Genomic DNA, 451 nt, shown 5'->3' with positions numbered 1-451 from the left:
GTACGTGTTAGTAGATGGACACATCTGTGTTTTTGAGAATCTTGATGTTGAACATGAGCGTCTTGACGTCGTTCAAGTCGGCGTCGAGTAGATGAATGTGGTGGCCCTTGTCTTGCACGACGAGGTGTCGGTCCTCGCTGTTGGGCTTTTCAATCGAAGAGGCAAACCGGTCGCTGGCAGACTGCCCGTGGTCGTCCGCCGTGTGGGACGGACTGAGCAACGTCGTGGTGTTCGTCGGGTTGTGCACTGGGGCAATCTGCTTCTTGTGGCGGAGCTCCTTCTCCGGTAACCCAAAGGTTGTCAAGTGCGACATGAAGAACCACTGCAGCGTACAGAGCCGGCGCGCCTTGCAGCGCATGATGGCCATCGACCGCTGCAGCATCGGCGGGTCAATCTCGGTGATGTAGTCCATGAGGATCGACGTCGAGTTGTACATGGCTTGGCGCGCGAG

At 57.0% G+C, this 451-nt stretch overlaps 1 protein-coding gene across 1 annotated transcript; it reads right to left on the bottom strand.

The window, feature by feature from the left end:
* Positions 1-3: 3 nt before the first annotated feature.
* Positions 4-436, bottom strand: SDRG_13193 (hypothetical protein; the record flags this gene model as incomplete). Its single annotated transcript, XM_008619274.1, has 1 exon — positions 4-436. One exon carries the CDS (start codon positions 434-436, stop codon positions 8-10), a length of 429 nt encoding a protein of 142 aa, XP_008617496.1. The 3' UTR covers positions 4-7.
* Between the last annotated feature and the right edge of the window lie 15 nt (positions 437-451).

The sequence above is a fragment of the Saprolegnia diclina genome, assembly GCF_000281045.1.
Source record: "Saprolegnia diclina VS20 unplaced genomic scaffold supercont1.57, whole genome shotgun sequence".
Lineage (NCBI taxonomy): Eukaryota > Oomycota > Saprolegniomycetes > Saprolegniales > Saprolegniaceae > Saprolegnia > Saprolegnia diclina.
The sequence above is the reverse complement of the archived record's forward strand: the minus strand, read 5'-3'. Positions and strand labels throughout refer to the sequence as shown.